This window comes from Molothrus aeneus, chromosome 5 (assembly GCF_037042795.1).
Source record: "Molothrus aeneus isolate 106 chromosome 5, BPBGC_Maene_1.0, whole genome shotgun sequence".
Taxonomy (NCBI): Eukaryota; Metazoa; Chordata; class Aves; order Passeriformes; family Icteridae; genus Molothrus; species Molothrus aeneus.
Window position 1 is genome coordinate 4,872,163 of NC_089650.1, and position 26,731 is coordinate 4,898,893.

General features: G+C 49.9%; 1 protein-coding gene across 1 annotated transcript; it reads left to right on the top strand.

Moving 5' to 3' along the window:
* The first annotated feature begins 857 nt into the window (after nt 1–857).
* Nucleotides 858–21,327, top strand: ADA2 (adenosine deaminase 2). The gene is made up of 10 exons (XM_066550015.1): nt 858–943; nt 1,910–2,235; nt 4,561–4,777; nt 11,274–11,484; nt 14,080–14,207; nt 15,226–15,316; nt 15,604–15,712; nt 16,398–16,555; nt 17,358–17,560; nt 18,206–21,327. The coding sequence occupies exons 2-10, from the start codon at nt 1,923–1,925 to the stop codon at nt 18,312–18,314; spliced, it is 1,539 nt and encodes a 512-aa protein (XP_066406112.1). The 5' UTR covers nt 858–943; nt 1,910–1,922; the 3' UTR covers nt 18,315–21,327.
* The last annotated feature ends 5,404 nt before the right edge of the window (nt 21,328–26,731 follow it).

Consider the following 26,731-nt stretch of genomic DNA (forward strand, 5'->3'; position numbering starts at 1 on the left):
CTTACAAGATCTTTCTTTTTGTTTTAATATTTAAAATTATTTTATTTTTGGACTAAATTAAACCAAATGGACTTTGTTCTCCCCTGGAAGCTGTTTATGTAACATCTCTTTTAAGTGGTTTTAAACTCCTAAAGTTAAGTAGTTTAAAACTCCAGTTCGTTGGACTGTGTGAAATAAAAGGCTGAAATCACTGTATTTGTTGTGATTTTTTAGAAGTCCATCCCCCTCCACCTGACTTGCTTCCCAGGCTGGAGTTTAGCCCTGTGTCTCAGTGCAGCCGCCTGGATTGATGCCTGCCCCATTCCCAGAGCCGGCAGAGACCGGGCAAGACCATTTCGAGGTACAAATTGCTGTTTTCTCAGGTGTAAAGGCATTAGCGAGCAGAGTTTGCAGTGTCGCGGGCATTTAAAGGCTCTGTAGCACACCAGGATTAGATATCCAAGCCCGTGTATTCCTGGGACAGCGAGCAGGGTGCGGAGTCTCCCTGCACCAGGAATGCGCTTCTCCCAGGGTATTTAAAAGCGAAATGTGCGCGCCAGGGAACGCGGCACGGCTGCACAGACAAACCCCCAGAGATGCCCTCGCTGTCAGGCACTGATGGGTTAAAGATCTGGGGGGTTTCCCTGAGTGACCCCGCTTTTTTGGCAGCCCCGCTCCCCCGCCGCTGCCCGCGTCCCGCTCTCTCATAACCTCGCCCGCCTCCTCCTCCTCCTCCTTATATATTCATGAAGCGGTGCAGCTGGGCTGAAATAAAAGCTGGGCTGCACAGGAAGAGGAACTCCGTGTGCCTGGCTCGGCACGGCCCTGCCGGGACGGACCCCGCTCTTTTTCTCTCTCTTTATCTCTCTCCGTGCCGGGGCAGCGCTGGGCTGGAGGCAGAGCCGCTCCCGGGCAGCGGCTCCGTGAGCTCTGGATGCCGGGAGGAGGAGGAGGAGAGCTGACAGTAAGTGAGTCAGTCCCAGCACGGCTAAGATAACACTTTCTGGGGGACGTTTCCTTTCCTAAGCTCAGAGCCAGGCCTGGTGTGGGGCTGCAGCCACCCCTGCTCTGTTTGCTCCCCTTCAACACACTAAAAGGGCTGGGGATGTTTTCCTGGACCTACAGGTGGAGGAGAGCCTGGAAGGAGAAGACACATGCACAAGCAGAGCCTTTCTATGTAATTCACATAGGCTTATTTCAAAATACTGAGCCCTTCTCCAGGCTGTTTTGCTCCAGAGAGACTGGCAGGGAGGGTCACTGAAGCCTGGTGTTGAAGGATTATATTGCAGTTGTGCTTTTTTGGGGGGGAGGGAGAGTGCTCAGAGTTCACATGTGCCTGCCTCCTGTGATCTCTTACTACTCCCATGGTCTCACTTCCATCCTCTTGCCTCTGGGATTGCAAGGAAAGGACACACCTCTGTTACTGCAGAGAAAGCCTTGGGGTATCCTGCCTGTAAAGTAACCCTTGGGATAGCTGGAATATACTAAAAGCGTGCAAGAGGATCTTCTCTCAGCTGGAGGGAATGGGGATCTGATCAGCTCAAGCCAAGCCCCTTAGCTGGACATCATCAGCACACCAGCACCCCTTATTCACTGAGAGCTCCATCCCAGCTTGCAGGCAGCATCCTGAGCCCACCAATCCCCCATTCCAGGCTGGCCCTTTGCCTTACTGCATGCCAGTATGGTCCAAGGAGCAACATCTCTTCACCCTTCCCAGCCTTGCTGTGTGTAATCAGCAGCCATAGGCAGTGTGCTGATCCATAGCCCAAATTCAGGGGACACTGGTACCAGGTGTCCCTGCCAGTTCTGAGCATCCCATTAACCCCCCGCCTCTGCATGATGTTGTTGTTAACCCAACAACTTCACATCCCACTGCCAAGGCGCTCCCTTCTGACCTCTGCTAATGCCTCAGTCTTTTCTCCCTGTCCAGGTGCAGCTCTAAGATGAAACCTCCATCTGGGCAAGGCATCAGGCTGGCATGCCTGCTCCTGAGTCTGGCTGCCCCCTGCCTTCCCAGCCCCCTCTGGAAGGACAGGGACTCCCTGATGCAGCAGGAGAAAGCCCATCAGACAGGTGGCAACTTGGTGCTGAGCAGGCAGGAGCAGCAGCTCAGTACAAAGCTGGCAGACCTCAAGAAGAAGGAAGTGGAAGCAGCCATAACTACAGGACAGTTTCCTCCAAGCATGCACTTCTTCAGGGCAAAAAGCCTCATTGACCAGAGCAAGGTGTTCAGCATCTTAAAGCGCATGCCTAAAGGTAGGCTTGGCTTAAGGAGCCTCATCTTACTCATCCTTTCTCATCTTTTGCTTTCTGAGCTGGGACAAAACACAGGATGTGGGAGACAAGCTTCTGAGAGCTGTAAATTGTGCTCTTTGGGTTTCAGGAAAAGCCCTGAGGAGAGGAAGAGGGGGATGGATTGGGTGAACACACATTTCCAGCAATTGTGGCATTTGGTTTAACTTACAATATGGATCTTAAGTCTTTCAAGAGTGGAGAAGGGACAGAGGAAGCAAAGACAACAAGAAATACCAGACATCCCTATTTACTCAGCATGTTCCAGCCAGGGCCTCTCTTTTCCCACATACACACTCCATGAACAGGCTACCAACCTTATTCTGTCTCTCAGCCAAAAGTGCTGCATCCCCCAAAAAAGGTTTCTGCAGGTGGCCCTGTAGCAGACCTGGAAGTGTGCTGGAAAGTCTGGGGGCACTAGAGGAGGAAGGGGCTACCTCTAACACTGAAATCTTTATGTTCTTTGCTTGTTGTGTACAAGTCAAAGCCTGTGTACTACCAGCACTTAAAGTGAGCTTATAAAAGGGAGAGAGAGCAACATTTTACACGGGCAGGTAGTGACAGGACCAGGGGGATCAGTATTGAATTCAAAGAGGAGAGATTTAGATTAGATATTAGTAAGCCCACTCAGAGGGTGGTGAGGCACTGGAACAGGTTGCCCAGAGAAGTTGTGGCTGCTCCATCCCTGGAAGTGTTCACAGCCAGATTGGATGTGGCCCTCAGCAACCTTCCCAACTTCTCCTTCCCAGTCCCTGCTGTGGGATGCAGATCCCAGTCTTGCAGCATCCCAACCATTAACATAAACAATTAGTATGTCAGAAATGTCATTATCCTTTCATGGCTGAATTGAACAGTTGGAAATTTAAAAGTACTCCCCTCTTCACCTCCAATATCATTGATACTAAGTGGGAGTCAAAAAAAATAATTAACACTTGTCAATCCTGGCAATGTTTAAACAGGCTCTTGGAATCTTTGCAAGGGCTGTAAGCTTTTAGGGCCAAGATCACATCCTTGTAGCTGTTTGAGTAGGATTTGATCAGAGCCCCTGGGAGTTCCTGTTGTTTCAAGCACTACTGTAATGTCTGTTGCTGCTCTCATAGGGAAGAAGGTGACATTGCCAGGCAGAGGAGGGTCAGACAGCTGCAGCATGCCCAGCCTGGTGCACCAGCTCTGCTGAGAGCAGCAACCACAGCTCCTCAGCATCTTTACGGCCAGACCCTCTGTAGAGATGGGTCATAGACATGACTCTATATTAGATTAGTCCACTATAAGTTATAGTCTGGAACCTAATCTAATGTCAAATACATACCAGTCTTGTTCTTGCTATTCCTGTTCTCCCTTTACCCTTCAGGGCATCAAAGCTATTTCAACTGAGAGGTCTCCCCTAGACTAATAAAATACATATCTAAGACTTCAGCTATCCCAGTGTCTTCCCTTTACAAAGCTGAGGCTTAGTTCAAGCACCAATAGCACCATGAGTCTTTGGAAAATGAGAAATTTCAGCAAAATGAAACGATAAAGAAGGTGAGCATACAGAGGATGCTTCCTGTGCCAGGAAGACTGGCAGCTGCCAACATACTGCACAATAACAGAGCACCCCAGAGGCCCTCTGTGCTGGCCAGCAGCAGATGTACAATGTAAGCAAGCATGCTTTTGATAAGGCACAGAAGTAAACAGTACTTCTGCATCTGAGTGCAATTCCCCAGAGTAACATGGTCTGGGATTTTGGTGTATGCCAGAGCTCCAGAGAGCTGAAAGAAGAGACACAGACTAGGCACAAAAGTTGAAGCTGGGATCCAAACAGCTTAGATACAGAGCTTTGCTTCAGGTGTCCTCCAGCCAGCATGCCTTGTGAACTGCTGCCTCCTGTGCAAGTTTCTCTTTAAAACAGTGGGGCCTGAGCCAGCTCACAGCAAACTCTGCCTGAAAGACCTTTAATAACTCGGAGCATTTTCCATCCCAGTGGAGCAGCAGAGCTCCCTATCGATTCCCCCCTCCCTGTGCTCCCAGGGAGCTGTCACGCTCTGCCTGCCCAGTGTCTGATGTGGAGGGGGGGGGCACGTCCTCCAGCCGGGGGGAGGCAGAGCAGCAGTGCAGTCTTTGCTGGGAGAATTCACTCACAGCCTTCTAAAGCATTTCCAGACACCCCTAGATGGGCAAACAGTTACCCCATCATACCTGGGCAAACAAACTGGTACCCCATCAAACCCGGGCAAACAAACTGGTACCCCATCAAACCTTCTCCCCAGCTGCCTGGGCTCACCAGGACATCCCTGTGGCCCCCACCAGGTGCTGTGCTCCACCTGCACGACTTCGCCATGCTGAGCGCGGGCTGGCTGGTGTTCAATGCCTCCTACCTGCCCGACTGCTACATCTGCTTCACCGCCGCGGGCTCCGTGCGCTTCCGCTTCTCCCGGCCGCGCCCGCCGCCCGCGCCCTGCTCCCCGTGGCTGCTGCTGGACACCTACCGGCGACAGCTCCGCGACGTGGCCGAGTTTGACCGAGGGTGAGTGCAGCGCAGTGGCCTCCTGGTGCTCCATTCTGGGCCAGCTTTCCCGTTTGCACGCTGCTCTGCGAGTAAGGAACTCCGTGTGGGGCTGAAAAAGCAAATAGCAATGTATGGAGGGGGGGCTTGACGGCTAGCTTGCAAGCAAAGCTGAGTCAATAGAAGAAATAACAATTGATGATTTTTGAGTTTATCTATAGCAAAGAAGAAGACAAAGCCGTCAGCATAGAAACAGATTTGAAACTTTTTTCTTCTTAGACCCTGATCACGTGTGTATGTCACATCCAACCTAACAGTGACAGCAACGTAAGAGTTTGAAGGCTGCTGCATTAAGTGCACCAGAGTCAGGGACCATAAAAACTGAATTTTTCTGTGCACACATGCTGAGGACAGAAGTGGAAGTGGATTTATGAGACCTGGCCCCAGCTCTCCTCAGCACTGAATGGGGTCTCAATGTGGGACAGGGCTACATGGTGCGTCAGCCAGTGAGGTATCCAAAAATTGGATGGGGAAGCCAGGTAGATGATGAACAGGCTGTCCCCAACAGCAGAAAAGTCCTTTGCAAAGTCATTGTTTTGATTCAGAGCAAGAAGTTGGGCAAACTATTTATGTTAATTACCGCACAAGCAAAACCCCTCAACTTCCCAAAATAAAACCCAACCCAACTGTCCCTCCAAACACCAAACTTGTTTTCTGCCTTTGAAACCCCAGTGGCACCCACCACCTGGAAGCATGAGGCACTCATTCCCAACAGGCAGCAGGAGCTGTGGCTCACCCTCCTGGGCACTGGCTGAGCCAAGGAACCCCACACACAGGACCCCTGCCTGATTTGGGGGCTCCTTCCCCTCAAACACCCTCCTGCCAGCAGGGCTCCTGCCCTTACAGGCAAAGCTCCTGCAGCTGTCCAGCTGCTCACACCTCAGCTGGCTCCCCAGAGCATCACTCACCCTCCTGCAGGAGCTCCTCTCCCTGCAGGCAGCTCCTGCCTTCACTGCTGGCAGCCTTTTATCAGGACTGGGCTTGTCTGAACCACCTGGCATTTAATCACTTACAGGTGGCTGGGAAGAGCCTGGCTCCCCCTCTAGCCAGTGGTGATGGGAACACAGAGTCCTATCTCCCCATCCAGGGGCCATTGATCCCAGGACAAAGCCCTGCTGAAAAGGCCAAGAGAAAGCATGCAGCTCTGCTGTGGTGTGTGGGGGGCTGGAGAGAGCACACTAAATAATGCATGAAGTCAGACACTGAGCGATGAGGACAAAGGAAAATATTGAGTAGCCATCCATTGAGAGGGCACCGCTGTCCGTGGCACTCTGGGGGCTGGGGTCTGCAGGAAAAACAGTGTGGGGTGTCATGAAATGACAGACAGTATTGCCATGCCAACACACAAGGAGAGGGCTGGACTGAGGCAGTGCAGATGACCCTAATTCCAGCATTTCCCAAATGCAACTTGGTTGGTTTTACTGCAGTGCTCTCCAGTGAGGTTGTGTGCTCTTAAATGGAGACCTTTTAACTCTTAGTGAGCTGGTGTCCCCCCCCACATGGAAGCTGTCTGGGCTCTGTGCCCTGCAGGTCTGGGAAGGAGGTCAAGTTGGGAAGCTGAGGAGCTTCCAGACTTGTGGCATGGTATTGCCTTCCCTCCCCAAAAACAGCAATGGGCAGGGCAGAGGGGTCTGACTCTCCAGGGCATCCACCATCCCTCTCTTCTGGAAGTCCAGGAGAAAGTGATGCCAGACCCTGGGCTCTTGAACTTTTATACCCTGAGGCTCAACTGCCCTGACACCCGTGATGGACGAAACAAGATCCAGTGAGAAGTCACTGATCTCTGTCTTCCAGAGGGAAAACCGGTTCCCGATTAGCTCCCTTCCATTTCTGCTGGGAGTGATGAGGAAGGAAAGATGACAGCAGCAGCTCTCTTCAACCACACCAGGAGACCCATAAATAACGTGCAAGAGATTGGATTTTGAAACAGCTTCATTTCCTTAAAGCCCCAGCAATTGCAGTGGGCATTTAGAAGTGTCTCAGGAGCAACGCTTCATTGCTTTTGTTTTTGGTTGTGTTTCCATGGCATGATGCCACTTTCTGCCAGAGGCTGAAGGGCAGGGCATCCTGTACACCCTGTACACCTGGGGCTGTGCCTTGTGTGGTTCCCTTTGCTCCTGCGTGGAAACACTTGTTTTCAGAGGCAGTAGTGCCACATTTCTGTTCTTTTGTGTTTGCCTGACAGTGTTTAGTGGCCACAAGTCAGAGCAGGACTTCAGAGTGGCAGGCACTGCACAGGGACAGAAGACAGAGCCTCGCTGCAAGGGTCTCCCCAAATGTAGAGGGGCATTCTTTTGCCTGAGCCAAGAACAAACTTGGATCTCTGGCATCCTGGGTGCTCACTTATCCATTTGAGTATGTTGTCCTTCATTTCTTGCCCTTCCATGTTCATCATCACAAAATCAGAGAGGAGTCATTAGGCATAATGTGCAAACACACCAACAACAGCCACACAGAGGCACTTCCCCTCCTTTTCTCATCTAATCCCTGGGCACTAGTCTAGGGGTTAGGAATGTTTTTGGCTGTCTGGAAATAGGTCTCTAGCCAGGAATAGGCCCCAGTCTGTTCTGCTTCTCAGTTTCTGGAAACTCTCCCAGTCTCTTGAACATGTGCATCCCAGGCTACCTCTCTCCTGCACTCCTCTTTGCCCTTGAGCACTGACAAGCTGAGAGAAAGCAGATGTCAGAGGAAAGAACGGATGGATAGTTGGGTGGTTTCAAGGAAGTGTCAAGGGAATATGGCAGCAGGGAAGGGGTCTCATGCAAGGCAGGGTGGATCAGCAAATGTGAAGGAACAATGGAAATGTTTCTGAGAAGCTGCACCTCTTTCACCTTACAGTATTTCTGACCAAGAAGGGGTGGAAGAAAGGGAAATCTGCAGGATTTTTTTTTTTGCTGTTTGCATTTTTACATACCTAGACGTGTGAGTGTGTGTGTGTACTTTGGAAGTGACTCCTTTTGTTTGTTTCCCTCAAGAGAAGGTCTAATCATTCCTATTCAAAGCACATATCTCATGGGCCAAGACCCTGGAGTATTGTGTTATTGGTGAGCTTCCAAAAGGATGCTCTTAGGAGAGCCAGGAGACCACGGGCCAAGGGGCAGGAAAGGAAGGGAATTTTGCTTTCCTACTTAAAAGGAAAAACAATCCTCACTTATTTTCTTCACAATCAATTATAATGCAGGAGAATGTCATTCTTTCCCTCAAGAAGCAACATAATGGCTGCCACCTCCAAAGCAAGAGCATGCCCCCAGATATTTAGGGAAGCAGCATTGACATTCCAGCTATTTGTAAAATACCACTGCACACCCCCCACCAGCAGCACAAGGACTGAGGCTGTGCCCAGCAGAACTCTCTATCACCAGGATGAAGTCATCTGTGAGGGAGCTGACACCACGGCCCAGGCTTCAGGGACAACTCCCCTGGGCACTGGCGGCTGCCCCGGCTGCCATCACCTTCCCCTCCATGTCTTCTGACTGCCTTATCTCACAGAAAAATAGGGCAGTGTGCGCAGTAAGAGGGGGGGGAAAAGGGAATAAAAATCCACTACAGAAACAAAGCACTCCACTCCCTCTACAAGTCTCCCCTTGGGGAGAAGAAGAGGGGATGAGAGAGAGCGAGAGCAAGCGAATGAACCACATGTGACAGATGTTAGTCACACTATTTAATGCACCACTGGAAGACATTCAGATAGCATGGTGAGGAGAAGGGCATAATTACCCATCGAGAGCAGAAAAAGGAGCAGGAAAAAGAATCCCTTTAAAAACAAGGCAACAAAACCTTTCACTTCTGGATTATATAGCACAGGAAAGGAAAACAGGGAAAAAACGCAGGAAAAGAGAAAGCAAACCTACAGTTGAAAATAAATAATCCTTGGCTGGTCATTTTAGCTGTGGCCCTTTGGGCATATGCATTGCAATAGCATTGTTCAGTGCATATATGACATGACATGGAAGGCTATTTGTAGTCTGCACCTGATCACTGGCCAAGGCCCATTCCAGAAAAGAAGCAAAAAAGAATGCATTTATGAAGCTTTGCTTCATCTGCATGAGCTACTGATGGCAAAAGCCCCCGAACCCTTAGGAGATTATCTGGTTATCAAGGATGGATCACTATTATGCAATAAATCTTCAACAGTTGTAAGGATCAATAATCAGTCTCAAAGGGAAGGGGATTAAAAAGAGAAGCACAATTTGATTTATGTGCTTTTAGGAGCAGGGTGGTGTGGGGATTTATGGCTGTTTCTAGCCCAAGAGCACAGGCTAAGCAAACAACCACGAGTTTGTAGAGGCAGATTTAAAGGCGGGGAGCGGAGCCCTGTGTGCGCTCATTGCTGGAGGAGCCGAGTTCTCACAGGACAAGGGGAGAAAGCGGTGGGAGCCCGACTGAGCACCCATCCTTATCTGGAACGGAGCTGCCTGCAGCGGCGAGATCGGGCTTGCACGGCCTTTTGATCCACGGGGAGGTTTTTCCCGGAGCCGCTGGGAACGGCCCCGTTCGGCTCCCGGCTCCGGGCAGGTGCCGAGCTGGAGGGGAGCTGCCCTTCGGCCACGAGGGAAGGGGAAAATCCTCCTTTCCCCAGCTCTTCCCACACGAAACCTCCCCGATGAGCAGCAGCACAGCCTTTCTGCCCCCCTCCGCAGCTCGGGCAGCTGGATCAGCGCCTCCAGGATGCTCCTGACTCCTGCATTCCTGGTTTCTAGGGTGATGCCGCGGTGTCTCCTCGCTCCTCGCCCCTTCCGTGGTCCAGCTCGGTCTTCTCTGCTTGCATGGATTACTGAACAGTAGCTGGGGTTGCCCAGTGTCCTGCGATAATGGCACCAAAGGCCCTATTGTAATGCACAGGAGGGCAGAGCCCAAGTTGCTGTGGAAACCTTAACTCTGAATTTTCCTGACTGTTGAGCATTTAAAGTCTCATCCTTAACAGTAGTAGCGTCTCTTTTATGTACAAGGTTTGCTTCTAAAATTGTTGCTGGCAAAGAAATGAACAGAGTGAGGAAGAAATGAAACTGCAGGCCCTGGAAGAGAATCCTTAGAGAGTGAAACAGCAGGCAAAACCTGGGGGAATGGGCTCTGCTTTATGGGCAGGATGGAGGGATTCAAAAGGCATATCTGCCCAGGATGTCTTAGTTTATGAATTTGGACCAGATCACATTTTACATCTGTAGGGGGGCTGTGGGGGTTTAATTCCATCCACAGAAGTGTCCTGGATGAAGATAATAAGATCACAAATCAAAGCCACACCTCCCATATAACAGACCAGAGCACTGCACGAGGATGGGGGCCAAGACATCAAACAGGAAACATTATTAAAGATCAGTAGCTGTTATTGAGGGGTAACAATATACCCAGATGAAAGCTGAAGCATGGCTGAAGGTATTTCTATCTGAACCTGCTTAGCCCCTGACATGAGATAAGCACTAGGCCAGCAAGAAAACATCTGTAGGTTTCTGTGATGGCTTCCATTTGTCCACCCAGGAATGAAGTTCATCACCCCTGCTTTGCCATTTAGACTTTGCCCACTGGTAGGAGAAATTTGTTATCAACTATTCTTCAGGTGGAAGAAGGAGGGCTGTTGCCAGAGGCAGGGCTTCAGGTGGGATGAAGGCTATCAGCTTGCCAGAGGATGGTGGTGTGGCACAGATGCTCACCCTGTCCTAAATGCAAGCTGTCACCCACAATTAGATATTACAATTTACTGGCTCCCTTAAAGTCTGCTTGATAAAACTACCCACTGTCTCTCTGGATTTCTGAAAGAGGCTCATATGCCAGCTGAGTGGATGGAGGAAATAAATACATTTCCATCACAGTAAGGAAAAGCCAGGACTGAGATGCTTATCAGCTGTTTCCCTGAAGTAGCTATCAGCAAGGCAGGTGGGGAGTCAGGCTTGTTCTCAGTGGCTGGGAAAAATGATTTCTGATTCAGAACTGTCTTCCCCTTGCATTTTTTTGGATAGCATATTTTGACAATACAAAGGTACCAGGACAACTTACGGGCTCAGCAAGCAGGCTGGTGGTGGCCCAGCACATGGCATCTCCTGTAAACTCAGTCTGCCTTTTAAGTGCTGAACAAAAGGCCAAGTGTTGTGACATTTTATGTGCATTGAAGATTCTTGGGAAAACATTGTTTGCAGGAGTAATGTGCATGCCTGCTTTCAGATTAGGGATACCCTGGGTAGCAGAGTAAGATTTTCAGGTTAGGGATACCCTGGGTAGTCGAGTATAATTGATAGAAAGGCACCATACTTGCTTTTGTAATTCTGTTCCTTTAAGCACCTACTTCTACCCTGCTTACAGCTTAACATGTATCATACAAATTCTGTGCCAGCCATTAGAGGAGTAAATACAGGTGGCAGAAAAATGACCTGAATGCTTCCTAGTTGCACCAGCCACTGTTGTACTGCAGTGCCAGCAGGCTCTGTTTGCTCTCCTCATTCCTTCTCTTCTCCCTTTTCTATAGCTTGCTGAGAAACCTGACCCTGGTGACAGATACCCCTGAGCTGGCCTACCCTTCTCAGGCTTTCATTTGGAAAAGATTTGAAGAAGTCTTTCTCATTGCCTCTGGACTTATCTGCTATGCACCTGTGTTCAAGGCCTATTTCTACCAGGGGCTGCTGGAGCTCTATGAAGATAACATACAGTATGTTGAGATAAGAGCTATCCTGCCTGCGGTACGTGGGGTTTGGCTTCTCTAGCAGTCTTTTAAATCCTTATTTCTCCATAGCTTTTCTCAAGCCCTGTCTTGAATTTAGTTTTTGGATGTTTGCATACCTGCCCTTCTAAGGATGCTGGAAAACCTTGATCATATTCAAACATCTTTCTTGGAGATTTGCATAGGCAAGGGCTTGAGAGATTCTTTGTTCTTAATGGCTAAGGGAGATACCTGCTGTGACATAGGCACAAAACTACATTGTACAGACTGGGAGCTGGGTCAAAATCTTGCTCATTGGGAAGATGTAGCTCAGTTTTGCACCAGAATCACCTGTTCTGTGGCAGCTGCTCTGAACAAATTTCCTGTCTTGGATAGAGACTTATTCTGGAATAGTTATGCTATTTTAAATCCTCAGCTTATTTCAGAATGATTACTCTGAATAGGTGAGTCAATCAATTGGCAAAACACAACCTCCCACAATTTGCAGACAACCCAAAATTTTGGCTGTGTGTATGAAGTATGAACTGCTCCTTTCATTGCCATTAATACTAAAATCTGGTAATGGTTCAGGCCTTTCACCCAGAGCTGGTCTGGTTGTCTTCCAAGCCCACTCTGCTCTAATGCCTCCCCAAGCACCAGCAGACCACACCACCCAAAGTGTTCCCACTTTCCCAGTGACAATTTTGTCACTGCAGACATACCTTTCCCATGCAATTCTCCAGCCAAGCTCTATGCAGGACTCCATGGGGGTGGGAGTTCTGTCAGTCTATCATACCTGAGAGGAGAAGGAAGTATTGCAAAGAAGGGAAAAAAATGGACGTGGAGAAGTCCACAAAGTTTTACATGGGTCTTACTTTGCTGGGGGTTGCCATAAGCCAGTTGCTCTGAATTCAGCCACCACCTGTCTTTGGGGTACCTGGAAAGAGAAAATAACAGCAATGTCAAAATGCCTGTGCATTTTGTGAGGCATCCCCCCAGGCCACACAGGTTTCCAGGCCAAGAGTATCTGTCATGATACAAATGCGTGGGCCTGCCTGGAAAATACCCTGCCTTTACCATCAGCCCTTAGACACGGTTGTAAGTCCTTTTGAAGAGAGGCTTGGCAGGGAAGATTTGCCTCCCATCCAGCTCCTGATGCTGGCGGCAGCCGTGGGAGCCTGCAGAGCCCTGGGGTTCGCCCGCAGCTGGCAGCTGTGAGCTGCAGGGCTGTGAGCTCAAGTTCTGTAAGCTCCAGGGCTGTGAGCTGCAGGGCTGTGAGCTTGAGTTCTGTAAGCTCCAGGGCTGTGTGCTGCAGGGCTGTGAGCTCAAGTTCTGTAAGCTCCAGGGCTGCGAGCTGCAGGTACCAGAGCAGGGAATGCCAGGAGCTGTGGCCATGCTGGGATGGAGGGCAGCATGGGCAGCAAAGGGACAGCCAGGCTGAAGGTGGGCTGAGAGGGCAGGGAGATTCTTCGTGGGCAAAGTCAAGGTGAGCAGGGTGTGACAGGAATAGCAAGATGCTCGTGTGGCTGGAGAGCCTCCACAAGGCTCCACAGCAGCGCTGAGGCTGCAAAAGCTCTCCTTGCAGCAAAGCCTTCCAGAAGCGGCCCCGAGGTAAAGTAAATGAAACTGGGATTTAGTGTGAAACAGCAAACACTGTGGAAAAGCCCCCTAAGCCCAGCTGTGTTTGCTGATTCAGCTGTGTAAAGTCTCACATTCCCATGGGCTGCAGCTGGGGAAAATTCCCTCTGAGCATCTGCAGCTGCCCCATGGCTGCTGGTGCCTGCAAGGGAGACACCGCATTGTGACAGGGTGTGGGGCTTTGCAAGGGCATCCCTGCAAGGGACAGCACCAGAGGGGAAGTTAGGGGGTGAAGTGGAGCAGTTGAAGGCTGGAGGACAAAGGTGACAGAGAAAAGGATGGTGAGAAGGGTGAGAGGTGAACTGATGGAGTGGTTTCAGCTGCTGTCTGAGAGTGACTCCAGGCAGGGCCTTTGTGGGTTAGTATCAATTCAGGGTCTCCACCCCTGCTGAAATCAGGGCAAAAGCCCTGAAAATAGCCCTGGTGGAGAGAAACTTCAGAGCAAGTTGATGAGACAGAGCATGCCAAAAGGATTATTTTTCCCAGTTTGCAGCCAGAGACCTGGGAAAGCATGGCAAGACGAAATGACTGACTCAAGGTCATGAAGCAAACCTCCGGCAGAGGGGAGCAGGAGCCCAGCTCAGCTGGTAGCTTATGGAGCTCAGCCATTGCGTGCCTTGGGGCTGCCTCAGCTGACAGATTGCCACTGCAAGGCACAGAGCATGTGTGAGCTGCAGACAGCTGGACAAAACACTGCAGTGCTGGATGCAGACAGGAGTAAGAGGTCATGGTCTCCAAGGGGTTCTCAAGGGCATTTGCTTGCCACGTCTGAACACGGAGAAACTTGTATCACATAGGAGGGGGGAAACCCGCTCCTTGGTTCTTGCCAGCTGGTAAAGGCTTGAAGAAGGAAATGTTCTGCACAGATTTTACCGCTTTTGTTTTCCTGCCCTGTTGTCAGGACCACAGCACTCTGCTTCTCCCAAGGCTTTTGTCACTTCATTTCTCCCACCTTCCAGTAAAACACCTCTTCTAACTACTGCTTCTCACGCTGCAGGTGTATGAACTGGATGGCACCAAGCACGATAAATCATGGTCTGTGGCAGCCTACCGGGAAGTGACCAGGCAGTTTGTGAAGGAGCACCCAGACTTTGTTGGAGCCAAGGTTATATTTGCAGCTCACAGGTAGAGGCTGAGCAGGGCTGAGAGTGACCGTGCCTCGTGCAGGGCAGGGGGCTGGGAGAGGCAATGCTGGGCTGGAGTGCCAAGGTTGGTTGGCAATGTCCACGTGGGTTGTTGGAGCTGGGGTGTTGCCTCCCGAGACATTCCCTGGCACGTGTGAAAGACTGAGGGTGAGAATTCATCCACGTGGGTCTGCCTATGTCCAAGGCAAGCACCAGAGGAGCGTCCATGAGCCCTGGGAGTGGGAATGAGCCCAGGCAGGGCTGCCTGTGTGTGTCTCCAAGCCATGCCTGCTCTCCTCTGAGCCTGGATGCACTGTCCCACCCTGCAGACACTGAAGCAGTGAGGGCAGTGCCTGAGTTTGGGCACCTGGTGTGGCAGAGGTGCCCATGGGACCTGGCACACGCCGCTGCCCACAGCCTGTGTACGGCACGTTCGTGCTGCTGCCCTCCAAGGCAGGCAGCTGCCATGAAGTCACGTGAGGTGATCCTCAGCAAGCAGAGCAGACCTCAGCAGCACTGACTCGCTCTGGTTTGGCACAATGCCCTCTCCAGTTCAGAGCTGGCTTGCCTCTCTGGCCACAGTCTGCAAAATGCACCAACAAGTTTAAGTCTGATAGAGCTGGAAGAAACCTAAATGGAAAACTCTCTTGAAATGCAGTTACTGCCTCACCTCCCAACAAAACAGCTGGGAGAAAAGAAAAAAAATGAAACATTTTCTCTCCACATTGTTGTGTTCCCTTCCCTGCTTGGTAAATGGGAAATCCAGTGAGTTAGACAAGCATGCCTCAACTCAAATGACAGCAGGGTCTAGCCAGGCATTTCCTGGTCATTCATGGGTTTCGTTTCATAGTATCAATTTTCTACTGCTGTTCCTCTAGAGACCTGAAGCTGGTTGTCAGATTCAAGAGCAACTTGCATTTTGGAAATACCCCTGGGGGCCCCGTTTCACAACTCAAACCCTGAGAAGGCAGGCCCATGGGAGTCAGCTTCTGCAGCTCTTTCTCTCTCTTGCTCTCTAGGATGCTGAATGTCTCCCAGATTAAAGAAGACATCATCACTGCCATGGCACTCAGAGCCCGCTTCCCAGACACCCTGGCAGGCTTTGACCTGGTAACTGAATTTCTTCTGACCCCTGCTGATATAACCACATATATCCCATGGCATATGTTCTATACCAGAGCCAGAACCTCTGCTGCTGTACTGAAATCAGTGTTAATGAATTGCAAATCCTCCAGCTAAGGATTTTGTTCAGGGTAATTGACAAAATCCCCTGAAAGAATCAGCTCCCTACCCCACAGCATTGTAATTTCAGCACAGCTGGCACCTAATTTATACAGAGCTGTAAGTCCCACCATCTTCCCAAGCGTGCTCAAAAATACCTTTCTTCTTTCCCCCAGGTTGGTGATGAGGACAAAGGTCATTCTTTATGGGAGCTGAAGGATGCCCTGACCATCCCATATTCCATGGGGGTCAACTTGCCATACTTCTTCCATGCTGGGGAGACTGGTGAGCATGAGGACTCAAGGCTTGTTACTGTTTGCAGAGGCAAGACTGAAATCTTGCAAAGAAGCAGCAAGCCTGGCTTGCTTGCTGCCTGTATCAAGAGAATGTGTGTGCATACATGTGCACATAACCAGTTTCCCCTAAGCTTCTCCCCATATCAGTTTGGGGCTGTGGCATTCCCACATGACCCCTCACTGCTTTGGACTGTAGGTATCACATTGCCCAGCATCTTTGACCTGGTGTAGGAGTTATTGCTGGTAGCCATTTCCCCCTTGGAACAGCACTCACTTCCCACCCACAACAGCAGCAGAGTCCCCCAACCATCATTTTACAATTTAAGGTGAAATAATATTTCACCTTAAAACACATCTCACTCTAATGCACAGGCTACTCCCCAATAATTGTTACTTCTCTCCATTGACAAGTAATGGAGTCCAGCATAATTAACTCTGCTGCAAGAGCAATACTGTAAACATCTAAAGCCAGGTGAGATGAGTGGGTATCTCTATGCTGGGCAATATCCTGGGCAGATTTAGATCCCTGTTTCACTGAAAATGCAAGTGGAAACTCTGAGCATGAGCAACCCTCTCACCTCACAAATGGAACCTCTATTAATAACATCATCTAGCAGTTTGAGGAGCTCTATTTCCTCACAGCACTGCAGTGACTCTTGTCTGTCTCTGCTCAGACTGGCAGGGCACCTCTGTAGACAATAATGTGCTGGATGCATTGCTACTGAATACCAGCAGGATTGGCCATGGACTCGCTCTCATTAAACACCCAGTAGCCAAAAATTTGTCTCTGAAGAGGGATATTCCTGTAGAAGTCTGTCCCATCTCCAACCAGGTATGTTGCTATGTGGCTGGGCCACTGTTAAGGGGATCACCATTGCTGGGAGGGTCAGCTGGGGGGCACCTACAAGTTCTGATGCACATAGGCTGGCTTAGTTTCCTTTGCAGCACCTTACACTGCACTTTGCTATGTAAGGTGTTGCAAAAGTGAATATAGTTAAGGCTTGTAGTGCCAGTCAGCAAAAAAATAATTTAAAAGCCTATCAAGAGAAGTTGGGAAGGCAGTCCTCCCTAGTGGAGATGAGGCCCAGAGACACAAAGGTGCCTTTAGAGACATAATTGAAAATACTTCAAAACCAGGAGGGCCAGAGGCTGAGAAGCAGGGATTGTATCTGGAAGTCCTTGGTTTTGCAGAATTCATAACCAGTGGGAACTCTTTTGCAGCACATTAGAGTGGTGCCATTGTCCCCTGGGTGCAGCAGGAAGGACTTTGGGTGGAGATTTACTGGTGTGAGCCTTAAGGGAGAGAACCCTGATACCAGCTCCAGATACCTCAAGCTAAGCACCACAGCAAATGTGTAACCAAAAGACTGTTCCTGAATTGCTCGCAGTCAAATTGTTCTAAACAAGCATAAGTTATTCACCCCACCGGACCTGATTAGGGTGATTTATTTAAGAAATTAATCTCCTTGTACAGTCAGTGCAGACAAGCTGCTTCCTCCTGCAGCAGTTCAGAGCAGAAAACATTCTGAGCAGTCCTCTGGAGCCCGTCCCTCCCTGACCACTACCTGCTGTCAGTGTGACACAGCTGCAGCAATAACCTGCTGAGGTGTTGTCTCCCACTCTTCCCCACCCAGGTCCTGCTGCTGGTAGCTGACTTGAGGAGTCACCCTGCAGCTGACCTCATGGCTGAAGGGCACCCCATTGTGGTCAGCCCCGATGATCCCCCCATCTTTGGGGCAAAGGGAGTCTCTTATGACTTCTATGAGGTGTTCATGGCCATCGGAGGGATGAATGCTGACCTGAGGACCCTAAAACAGCTTGCACTCAACTCCATAAAGTAAGTTCATCATCTCTCTCACCTTGCCATAGTAATCATAAGGAGACTATCAGCTTTCCCCCTTGCTTGCATTTGGGCTTTGGCCTCAGAGTCTCCTCTACCACAGGAGCTGGGCTTCTGTCAATCCAAAATCTCCTCTGTGTGTCTCATCCAAAGGCAGGACACAGGGAGCCCAGAGGCTCCTCTGCCTGTGTTCTCAAGTACCTTTCTCTGACTCCATGTCCCGGTGTATTCCTCCTTTTCCACTCTTTGGGAACTTGCTTCCACCACCTGGTTCTGGGTTTGGGAGAAATTCTACGTCTTTGTATCACTTGTCTATTTCTGCCAAAATTTGACTTGCTGCAGTGTTTGCCATCTGAGGAACACAGGAAAACAATTAGCATTTAGTTTGGGTGTGTTTAACCCCTTTTTCTATTAACTGTTCTGACAGTTCTGAATGTCCAAAAATAGTTTGGATGTGATGCCCAGGGTCCTCCTGCACATTCCTTGGCTCCTGCCTGTTTTACACCACGTTACTCTGCATGGTGCAGGCATGTCCTGCAAGGGTTAATCTCTTGCTGCCTCCTGCCTTTTCATTTCAGTGCTGCTCTTGAAACAGCTGCCCCCTTGTCTCCTGCCTGACACTGACTTTCCTCCTCCTCACAGATACAGTGCCATGCTACCAGATGAGAAAGCCAAGGCCAAAGAGCTCTGGCAGAAAAAATGGGACCAATTTGTGGCTGACCTCTCTGATAGCTTTCTAAGGGAGCTGTAGAGAGGACAAGGCTCATCTCAGAAGGCATTTGGCAAGCTAGAGTGAGCCAGACTGATTGCTAAGAGGGAGACTGCTTCTTCCATGTGACCTGAGCAGATGAATGGACGTCAAAGTCTCACCTGGCCACCCTGCTAAGCCAGGCTTAATGGGCTTAAAGCTAAGAAGGAGCTGCACTATCCTGTGAACATCATGGGCTGGAGGTAAAAGGGAGCAGTGAGCCTTTAGAGCAACCACAAGAAATCACCCTGCTCAAAAGAGTCAAAACAATTAAAAATTGCCAATGACCAAACCCTGACATCCTTATTCAGGAAAAATATGCTTTCCAATTCGAGTCAGCAGGAGATTGCCAACATGAGGATCTCTGAATTTTGCCTTATCATTACAAAATGCAGACCTTGGCTGGAAACAGCAAAGACAAACATCCAACCATTTGGGCCACTGACCTTCAAGAGAGCAAGGACTGAAAATGACTCTTGTTATGTTTAACCCTGGGCCTGCTGCCAAAATAGCACTGCTAGGTCGAAGAACCAGTCATAGGTCTGATGTCTGCTATTTCAGGACCTACCACGGCTGGAAACAAGCTAGTGGAACTTGCTCCCAGAACATTTAAGCCTGGTTGCACAGTGATCATAAAGGCAGAAGAGAGGTGCCTCAGTTGCCAGCAGTTTTTTTACTACAAAGTCTTTTCCTTCCTCTGGTCAAAAGGAAGACAAAACACATTTCAGGTTAAGTCAAAAACATCCTGGCTTCCCAGACCCAGCTTGATTAAAACTATCCCCCTGCACAAGGCTGTATTAACACAGACATTTATAGGAAACACCTTTTGGTTTCACTACCAGCCTTTGTTGCTGTACTCATCGTGCAAATGTGGCTTTATCCAGCCTGTCAGAGAGATTTTCACCTTGGTAGAGAACTGCTGTGGGTATCCACAGGGCTCATTTGGACCTCTGTGTTTTCCAGGTCCTTGGCAAAAAACCCACAAAACCTACATAAGAAATAGTCTCTTGACAAGCTGATTCCCTGTCTTAACATCATCAAAAATATCAGGAGGAGAACTAGTTGCAGGGGAGACTAAAAAAAAACCAACAAAAACCAGAAAACAAAACAAACCAAACCCAAAAAATCCCCAAAAAACCCAAAAAACAGAAAAAATAAGTCTTAAGCAGATTGCTAGATAAATTCAGAAAAATCTTTCATCACACACATGCCAAGCATGCAGCCAGGATCAAAGACCATCTTTCCCTGACTTCAGTACAGTCATGCTGCTTTGCATCAGTCAAGGGAGAATTGACAAAAATTCCTACTGAAAGACATCTCCCTTCTCTGAACCACACACTTGCAAAGGCTGTTGTTTGCTAATCTGACCAGCCTGGGCCAACTGGCTCTCTTTATGCTTTCTGTTAATTGTCTCAAGCAGCTTGGCCACTGTGCTTATTTCCACTGACCTTGGCTGGAGCACCTTAGCAGGAGGCAAACACACTTATTGCAGAAGTGGATCAAGCTGCACAGCCTGTGTGCCCTGTGTGAAATTGCCCACAGTTCACAGGCTGCAACCTCATCTCTGGCTGTCCCAGAGAAAATAAAAACCATCTAAACCACACACACTACGAACCCCATCACAGAACACAAATAAAATCACAACAAACCACAGGTGTGTGCATTGCAGAAGGCAGCAACACAAACCACAGAAATGAAAAAGTGAGAACCCAGTCACACCCCTCACTAACTAGGGGGAGTTTAAGTGCCTTACACCCTCAGCCCTTTCCAGCCACAGCTACCTCTGCTCCAGCTCTCTCTGCCCACACCCCCAACATCTTCCTCTGAAGCATCCTGATGCTTTTTTTGCAGACTGACCTCTCCTGGGCCTTGATACAGATTTGGTTCTGGGAAGGAGTTTTAGACTGGACGAGTAGCCAGAGCAGAGCCACCCTCCCTCCTCCTGCATGGGTGTTGCACCCAGAGCTCAGACTAAAGGCCTCAGGGTAGGCTTTGGTCATGGCCAGGTTATAAATGCTGACTTGGGAAGTGCTTTTCTTGCTAAGCAGAACCACTGCAGATGAGCAACAACCCAAAGCCCTTTCCCTCTCAGCAACCTGATCTTTCAGCTTTGCTATATGTGGATGGATGAAGACCTTTATTTGCCATGACTTGATTCTCCCTTAAATAAGCCTCTTTGCTGCCAAGGTGAAGCTAATCATTACAGAGCCATTGTGGGAGGAGCTGAGCTCCTCAACACACAGATTGACCCATGCCCCTTCCTTTTCTACCACAGCAGAAAGCTTTCAGGCCTTCCTGCACATGGTCTCTTGAGGTCCTGAACCACTTTTTGCTTACCTGTAGTCCTCCTTTCTCCTCATTACCTGCAGGAGTTGCAGGGCTAGATCTTCCATTTGCCAAATGCTTGCTGGAACCAGTTGACCTGTTGTGTCCACTCTGTTCTTGCTTTCCTAGGAAAAGCCTGCTGTGCACATGGCCATTTACCTACTTCACAGCTGTGCTGTGATGGGGCCAAGTGCCTGGAGCCACCAGGGTGTGATGCTGTTCAGGATTGCAGCTGAATCTGGTTTCTGCAAAAATCACAGGGGTTTAAAATGGCACAGGTCTGATGGAGCCCTCAGAAATGTGTGAGAGAGAGAGGGCCTGCCTGCCTTACTGCTGGGAATCTGCTCTTCCTTAGAGCACATCTTAATTGGGAGAAAGGTGCAAATTGGGAAGCCCTGGCTGCATTCTCACCTCTCTAACTCCAGGTGTGTAAAAAAGGAGGAATTTAGGCTGGACCACAGCAGTTATAAAAGATCAATTCATTCAGCTCCATTCAAGCTTTGGGTAAATTTGGCTGCAGGGACTCAGCATTTAGTAGCAAAATTCCAAGGGTTTTGCTGCCAGTCTACTCCCTTTTGCCCAGTACCTTGGCTCCTTGCTCACATTTGTTGGCAAATACATCACATACAATGCTCCCTTGCTTGTCTCTTTCAGAACATAGTCTATAATTAAATTTTCAAACCTGTCTTAATCATGGGTTTTTTGTTTGTGTGTTTTTTTTTTTTTGTCTCCATGTTAAAAAGAACAGAGGATACCTGGATTTGATGGGGTGTTTTAATCTGGAACATGCAGTGGAGGAGGATGTCTCACATCACTCAGCCTGGAGTGATCAGGGAGCCTGAAATGCCTTCTCAGCATGCTGCAGAGGGCAGCTTGATCTGTAGAGCTAACACAGTGTTAAGCCTGAGTCACCTGGCCAAGACACTCCCCAGGACCCCTGTTCCCCCTTCCCCAAGCCCCACAGCAGCTGCACCCAGCTCAGGGCTGTGTTTTGATACAGAGACCACCTGACAGACAGGATTTGCTCGTGCTGCCTCTCCTCCCACTACAGTTTTGTACCATCTCTGTGGCGGTTACAGCACGGGAAAGTAAAGGAATGACTGGAGGTCATTTAACCTCCTTTTAGCATGATTTTAGGAAGGCAAGTGGGGAGAAGGCTAAATGATCAGCCCGTTCTTTTCAAAGAAAGTGAATTCTTTTCAAATAATTGCCTTGTGGAGCACCAGGTGACTCCAGGGTACCGGTGAGGCTCTTTGCCCAAAGTGCTGCTGGTGGGCATGGGAAGAAAGTGCCACCTTGAGAGCTTCAATATCTGAGATGAAAGAGGAGGAGGCAGCCACAAGGGTGGTGGGAGGCTGAGTAGAGCAAACATAGAGGCAAAAAGAGCCTGCTTCAGTCTCCATCCAGACTCAGGAGGAAGGAAAGAGAGTAGAAAATCCATGGAAGTTTCTATTACAGTTACTTCAAGCAGCCATAGCAATACTTAAAGCTTTATGCCTGTTATCTCCCCCATCTGTCACTCCCTGTGGCCTCTTCAGGTTCAATTTGTTTGAATGGGAGGTGGATGGAGCTTTGTTTGCAGCACAAGTGTTCGCTGCAGAGCATCTTATTCTGCCTTTGGGGCAATTTAGAGGATGAAATGTTTGCCTCCTGGTCACTGCCTGCCAGGAAATGGCTGATCCAGCACTAGTGGTTGCTGTCAAAAATCATGCCAATAAAAACAGAGGAGCAAAGTAAGTGGTTGAAAACAGAGATGGGCCTGAGCAAGCAGCTGGATCTATCTGTCATGTGAGCCTCCATCACTGCAGTGGGACTATGCAGGTGCCAGATGCTAAGCAAAGCCCTCTGGCCATAAAACACGGGGCTGCAGATGTTTTTTTCCACCAGCTCCAAATGATCAGCCTGCTTCAGGTTTTCTTCCTATCTAAGTCTCTGAATTAGCCTCTTCACAGGTAGCAGAAGGACATTTCTTTGGTCAGAAACCTGTGGCTCTAATTGGCTCAGTCCTTCATTCCTTTCTTTCCAGGCTCGCAGCAGTTGCAATCACAGCAGGTCTATCAAGTGTTTTCTGTGCACTGAGGGACAGGCAGGTGAAGGGTCTGGCTCTCAATTCTCTTGGTTTGTCATTTTTATCAGGTTGTGTCCTCCCCCTTGGTCATTACAGGATAAGAAAGGCATTTTACTGTATTTTCTCAACCTTTAGCTTGTCCATCATTCCACGAGCAGGCTGCAGCATGGGAAGAGGAGAGATAAACTGTGGGGGAAGGGTTGCTTCAGGCCATTAGAGCCTCTGCAGTAAGGACAGAGATGGAAGGTAGGGCTGCATTCGAGGGGGGTGTGAGAAGGTCAGGAAGAGGGGGGTGATGACAGGGCTGTAAGTCCAGGGAAAACAGAGCTGCAAAGTTTACACAGGCACCCATGGGAGAAGGCTGTGGGCAACTGCCTGTTTTGCTTGTCTTTATAGTGAGCCGTGAAAGGAGATGGGAGACATCCAAGCACGGCGTGGACAGGGGAAGAAGAGGGAGTCTCCTGTGGGTGGTGTAAGAAGGGCAGACAGACAGACGATCCCTAGGGGTATTTGGGGTACAGCTGTTACCAGATGTGCCTGCAGAGGAAATCACGAGGTCCGTCCATGTACAGCTCACGGAATGGGAAGCTCCAAGCAGACACAGAAAAATTCCCAAAGCTTGAAGGGAAAAAGACACAACGAGCATTCAGCACAGGGATGATGGGCTAAATCCTGCCTGCGGGTGCAGGGAGGGCTGGGGCTCGGCAGGCTCTGCACAGCGCGGGGCTTGGCAGCCCTGCCGCTGTCGTTGCCAGGCTCAGCCTGTGCCCGCCCGCTGGCAAAGTCCCCCCGGGTCGGTTTAAAAATAAGCGCTCCAGCCTGTTGGACAGCCTTGCTTGGAAAAATAAACACGGCAGCGCTGGCAGCCCGCAGGGCAAAGCACACGCACACTTTGGGGACACCTCTCCAAGGGCGGATACCCCCAGAGGCCCCCTGGGAGCAGAACAACGGGTTCCCTTCCCTCCCTCCGCGTCCCCACCCGCATCCCCCGTGCCCGGAGCCCCCGAGCCGGGGCGCAGGGAGCGCTGCGGGCCCGCCCGTGCCGTGGAGCAGGAGCGCCGCCCGCAGGGATGCGCCGGGGTAACAACCCGCATCGGGGGGATTAAACCCTCTCCAAAACTCCCACCCCCAAAAACCTTAGCTCCCAAACCCCCACCCCCAAAAACCCCACCCCCAAAACCCCCACCTCCATTAACCCCAGCCCCAAAAACCCTCACCCCCAAAATCCCCACCCAGAAATCCCTCTCCTTCAAAGCCCCCACAATCCCCAACCCCATTAGGCCCAGCCCCCAAAAACCCCACCCCCCTTTATCCCACCCCCAAAACCCCCAGTCCAAGGAACCCCAACCCAAAAACCCCCACCTCCATTAACCCTCACCCCCAAAAACTCCCATCCTCAAAACACTCACCCCCAAAAACCCCCACCCGCAAAACGCCCACCCACAAAAACCCCCATTCCCAAAACACCCCCACCTCCAAAAGCCTCCACCCGCAAAACCCTCACCCCCAAAACTCCCACCCCCTAAAACCCTCTTCCCCAAAAATCCCACCCCCAAAAACGCCCACCCCAAAAACCCTCTCTCCAAAACCCCCCACCCCCAAGAACCCCCACCCCATCCCCCTCTTTCCCCCCCACTGTAACTCCTGGATATTTAATACACTAATTTTTTTTTTCTTTTTTTAGCAATGAAATCTCTGTGATAGGGGACAGGCTGGATGTCTCTCCCAGCTCTTTTTTATGCCTCGGGAACGGGAAGAAAGATGCAAAAGTATCCCTACACTTAAAATAAAAGGGACTGAGAGACCCCCTCAATGCAGTTCAGTCTAGATGCACCGAAACCAGCAAGCAAAACAACCCAACCTGTCTAACTTGTGAGTGGCTGTATCATTAAAAGGCCATAAATCCACGTTAGCAAATACCCTAAGCAGAAATCACAGCAAATCCATCACATTTTCACTCTGCCAGGAGGGACCGCCTCGGTGGACGGGTGAGCAGCACTCGAGACAAGGCTCCTGTGTTTGTCATTAATTTCAGAAAGTCTTTGCCTCTCTCTCTGACTATTTTTCACTGACAGCCAGGGAAAGTGAGGGTTGGAGGCCTCTGGTTTGTACATAGCTGGGAAGGCACACTTCAGAATAGCTGTAGTGTGTTGATGGAAGAAAGTTTTAAACCCAGTTCCTCACAGAGCTAAATACTTTCAGTAATGTCTCCAAGGCCAGCATAAATTTTGCCAGAGCAGGATGAGCTGCAAACACTTCTGAGAAATTAAAGTGATCCTGGCAAATTGAGGAAATTACAAAAAATAAACAGTAGGTGATTCAGTTAAGGCAAAAGCACTTAAGGAGGAATAACCATCTGTACAAATGTATATCTCTGAATTGCCACTGCTTTAATAGCTCAGCAAATAGGGCTCTAGGTGTTAAAGTGGGTCAAAAACAAATTAAGGTTGGTGTTCATGGCAATGGAAGCGTAAAAACAAACAATTACAGTGTGTAATTGATGCCTAAAGTCATACGTGTTAAACCTGCCCTGTCGAGGGACTCAGGAGATCCTAAGCCCAGTCAGAAAGCAAACAAACATTGCTTCATCTCCATAGATGTGAAATGAACCTTTTACTTTCCCCACGTTTGGAAAGGCCTCAGCTGAATTCAGCATCAAGATTTCTGTTCCAGGGTGCAGGAAAGAGGGATGCAAGTCTGTCAAAGGGTAAAAAAAGTGACCAGAGTTTTAGAGAACCTTATTTATCTGTAGGAAAAAGGGTTTGCACAGAAAAGGCTGAGCAAAGGCAGGGCAGCAACTTACAGAATTCTTAAAGTTGGAAAAGACCTGCAAGGTCATCAAGTCCAAACTGACTGACCACCACTAGACCTTGTCAACCAGACCACGGCAGTCATTGCCACATCCAGTCATTTCTTGAACACCTCCAGGGATGCTGATTCCACCACCTCCCCGGGCAGTCCGTTCCAATATCTGACCACACTTTCAGTGAAGAAATTCTTCCTGATGTCCAGCCTGGCACACCTTGAGCCTGATGTCCAGCCTGGCACACCTTGTCCTGTTGCTGTTGCCTGGGAGAAGAGCCCGACCCTCATCTCAGGGGGAGGTCAGGGAGTTGTAGAGAGCCATAATGTCTCTCCTGAGCTTCTCTTCTAGCCCCAGCTCCCTCAGCTACTCCTCATAGAACCCCAGACCCTTCACCTTCGCTGCCCTTCTCTGGACTTGCTCCACACCTGAATTTCTTGTAGGGAGGAGCCCAGGCCTGGACACAGCACTTGAGGCGGGACATGCCCAGTGCCAAGCACACGGGGACGATCTCTGTGCCCGTGGGCTGGCAGAGGTGCCAGGCTGCGGTGCCATTCCCGGGCACGCAGATGGCAGGCAGGGCGAGCAGTCACCAGTCCGACTGAGGCCAGGCCGCGCCCGGGCCCACGCCTCCGTTATCACGGAGCAGCTCCGGAGCACTTCCCTCACAGACCGAGAGCCTCCCGTTCTTTGACTTTGTGAAGGGCTGAGATAAACCCGCTGTGATTGCACTGTAGGGCTCAAAGCCTTTGGCTCCCTCCTGCCCAAATCTCTACCTACAAGAAAATATCTAATTCTCCATGGCACACCAAGCACATTCTCATCACATAGTAGACCCTAGCCCCTGACCTATCCTAGGAGCAGCCGCTGCTCTCCTAACCACCTCAGGACTAACAATACGATTCCACTACAACTCCCCTCGACTCCTTATTCTAGGCCTACTCTCCACTATTCTCATGTTCCAATGATGGTGTGACATTGTACAAGAAAACACATCCTAAGGCCACCGTACTCCCACTGTACAAAAAGGACTACGCTAGGAATAGCCTTATTCATCACATCAGAAGCCTTCTTCTTTCTAGCACGGCTCGCCGGGGATTCTGCACGCCTCTAGCGTGGCAGGGCTGCTTGTGGCCAGCGCACTCCCTTTCCCGGTGGGTCCCGCTGCTTCCAACACCCGCTCCTCTCTCCAGCTCTCACCGAACCCGCTTTGCCCCGAACCAG